This window comes from Ostrea edulis, chromosome 6 (genome assembly GCF_947568905.1).
Source record: "Ostrea edulis chromosome 6, xbOstEdul1.1, whole genome shotgun sequence".
Lineage (NCBI taxonomy): Eukaryota > Metazoa > Mollusca > Bivalvia > Ostreida > Ostreidae > Ostrea > Ostrea edulis.
In genome coordinates, this window is record NC_079169.1 from 53054431 (window position 1) to 53055031 (window position 601).

A 601-nucleotide genomic window follows, 5' to 3' on the forward strand; every position below is an offset into this window, starting at 1 on the left:
AATCACTAACTAATGAGATTTTTGCAGTCTTGAAGCACATCAAAGCGGCCCAACTCCACTAAATAATCCCACAGCTTCCCAACGGTAGGAGAGAGATCTGGACGGTTTGTCCATTCTGTCAGTAATTCATCTGTAGGATTTTTTTGTCGCTCAAAGTCCTTGATTTCCAGGAACCCAAAGCCCACGATTTCGGCCAAGCCATTGTAATCACTTACTAGTCCGTTGGCGTCATTAACAATTTCAGCTTGAACGTTCAAATACAAAGATAGTTTTTTTCTTGCACTGACCCTTAATGCATCTAGAGGTATCTTCTTGTATTTATCATCAAGACTTATACTCTCGCCATTCGTGTCTACTATTTCCATCTCCGACACTGACATTTTTAGAGAAACTATTTTTGAGATCAAAAGGTCGTGATTTCCGGAGGGAAAGGATTAAGAAACCAGTGTCATCTTAAGATGGCTGCCATTTTGTTGTTAGATAAAACTCAAACAATGGCCCCATTCTTCCTCTATTTTAGCCTGGAAATGACGGAAATTTCCCCTAATGATGTCTCTCTCAGTTTCAACTTCCGGGTAGAAAAAGTAGGTCAAAATTAGTT

General features: G+C 39.8%; 1 protein-coding gene across 1 annotated transcript in view; it reads right to left on the reverse strand.

Annotated features, from left to right (window-relative positions):
• The window catches only part of LOC125645535 (myeloid differentiation primary response protein MyD88-like), a 22524-nt gene extending 21923 nt beyond the window's left edge, over positions 1-601 (reverse strand). The window contains exon 1 of the mRNA XM_048871100.2: positions 11-601. Coding sequence (XP_048727057.1) covers positions 11-380 — 370 coding nt within the window. The 5' untranslated portion in view covers positions 381-601. The remainder of the gene's footprint in view (positions 1-10) is intronic.